Source organism: Myotis brandtii, unplaced genomic scaffold, assembly GCF_000412655.1.
Source record: "Myotis brandtii unplaced genomic scaffold, ASM41265v1 scaffold187, whole genome shotgun sequence".
NCBI lineage: Eukaryota > Metazoa > Chordata > Mammalia > Chiroptera > Vespertilionidae > Myotis > Myotis brandtii.
Genome location: NW_005356944.1, coordinates 575028 through 576156, shown reverse-complemented (window position 1 = coordinate 576156; position 1129 = coordinate 575028). Strand labels below are relative to the sequence as shown.

The 1129-nt window shown below is 69.2% G+C and overlaps 1 protein-coding gene across 1 annotated transcript in view; it reads right to left on the bottom strand.

Annotated features, from left to right (window-relative positions):
* CCDC88B (coiled-coil domain containing 88B) overlaps positions 1 to 1129 on the bottom strand; it is a 16552-nt gene that overhangs the window by 3302 nt on the left and 12121 nt on the right. The window contains exons 21-24 of the mRNA XM_014538200.1: positions 1038 to 1126; positions 661 to 804; positions 280 to 466; positions 5 to 150 (exon numbers count right to left, since the gene is read on the bottom strand). Of these exons, the coding sequence (XP_014393686.1) occupies positions 5 to 150; positions 280 to 466; positions 661 to 804; positions 1038 to 1126 (566 nt within the window). The remainder of the gene's footprint in view (positions 1 to 4; positions 151 to 279; positions 467 to 660; positions 805 to 1037; positions 1127 to 1129) is intronic.

Here is a 1129-nt window from a genome sequence, read left to right as displayed (position 1 = left end):
TCACAGGTACTCGCGCTGCTCTCGGTGCAGGTGGTCCCGGCTCTCCAGGCTGCGCTCCAGGAGCTCCCGGTTCTCCCGGCTCAGGGCCTGCACCTCGGCCAGCAGCTGCCGGTTCTCCTCTTCCTGGGCGCTCCGCAGCTCTGTCAACAGCTGTTGGGGGCAGGCAGCAGGACAGGTGGGGGTTCAATGGGGCTCAGGGTAGCTCCCTTACATGCCCTCCACTCTGTCCCCAGCCCCCAACCCCCTCCAACCCCACTCCAGCCACCACCGCCATCACACCTCACACTGTGTGGTCAGCCGGCAGGCGCTCAGGTCCAGCTGCTGGTTGGACTCGCGCAGCCGCTGGCTCTGCATCTCCAGCTGCGCCCGCTCCAGCTCCAGCCGCGCCAGCCGGCCCCGCAGCTCCCCGCGTTCACCCTGCAGCTCCCCTCGCTCCCGGGACATCTCTGCCAGCAGCTTCTGTGCCCTGTGGAGACAAGGAGAGGTACTCGGGGGGGCGGGGGGGGAGACTTGCCCCCCAGCCTCCTGAGGGCTAGAGGGCTGTGCTAGGGAGAGGCAAAGCAGGACCCCACAGGGACAGTGACTGACTCACCACCAGCCCACTTCAGAGGGCAACACTGAGAACTGGCCCAAGGGGATGGGCTGCGCCAGGGCTGGTACCTGTCGTGCTCACTTTGCAGCCTCCGCAGCTCCTCCTCCAGGCCCCGCTGCCGATGGCCGTCCTGCATCAGGCGCTCGCGCTCTGCCAGGAGGGCCAGCTCCTGCGCTTCCACGTTGGCCTTCTGGGCCTGCAGCTGCTCGTGCCTGGGACGGACAAAGGCTGAGAGGGCTGCAGGGACCTGGGGCAGGGCAGGCAGGCAGCCGGACTACCTGAAGCTGGAGGTCTGCCGGGACCTCCCCGCACAGGCCCCTGCCAAAGGCCCAGGGCACAACGCTGCCCCGTGCTCCCCGCTCCCCGTGAGGCCCAGCAGTGGAGGTGGGCACCAGGGGCCAGTGCTCCGTCAGGGAGAGAGGGGCTGGGGTCTGGGGAGACTCACCGGCCCTGCAGCTCCCGGTGGGCTAGCTCCAGTGCCCGCATGTTGGCCTTGAGGTCTCGGTGCCGGGCCAGCAGCCCCTCCAGCTCGGCCTC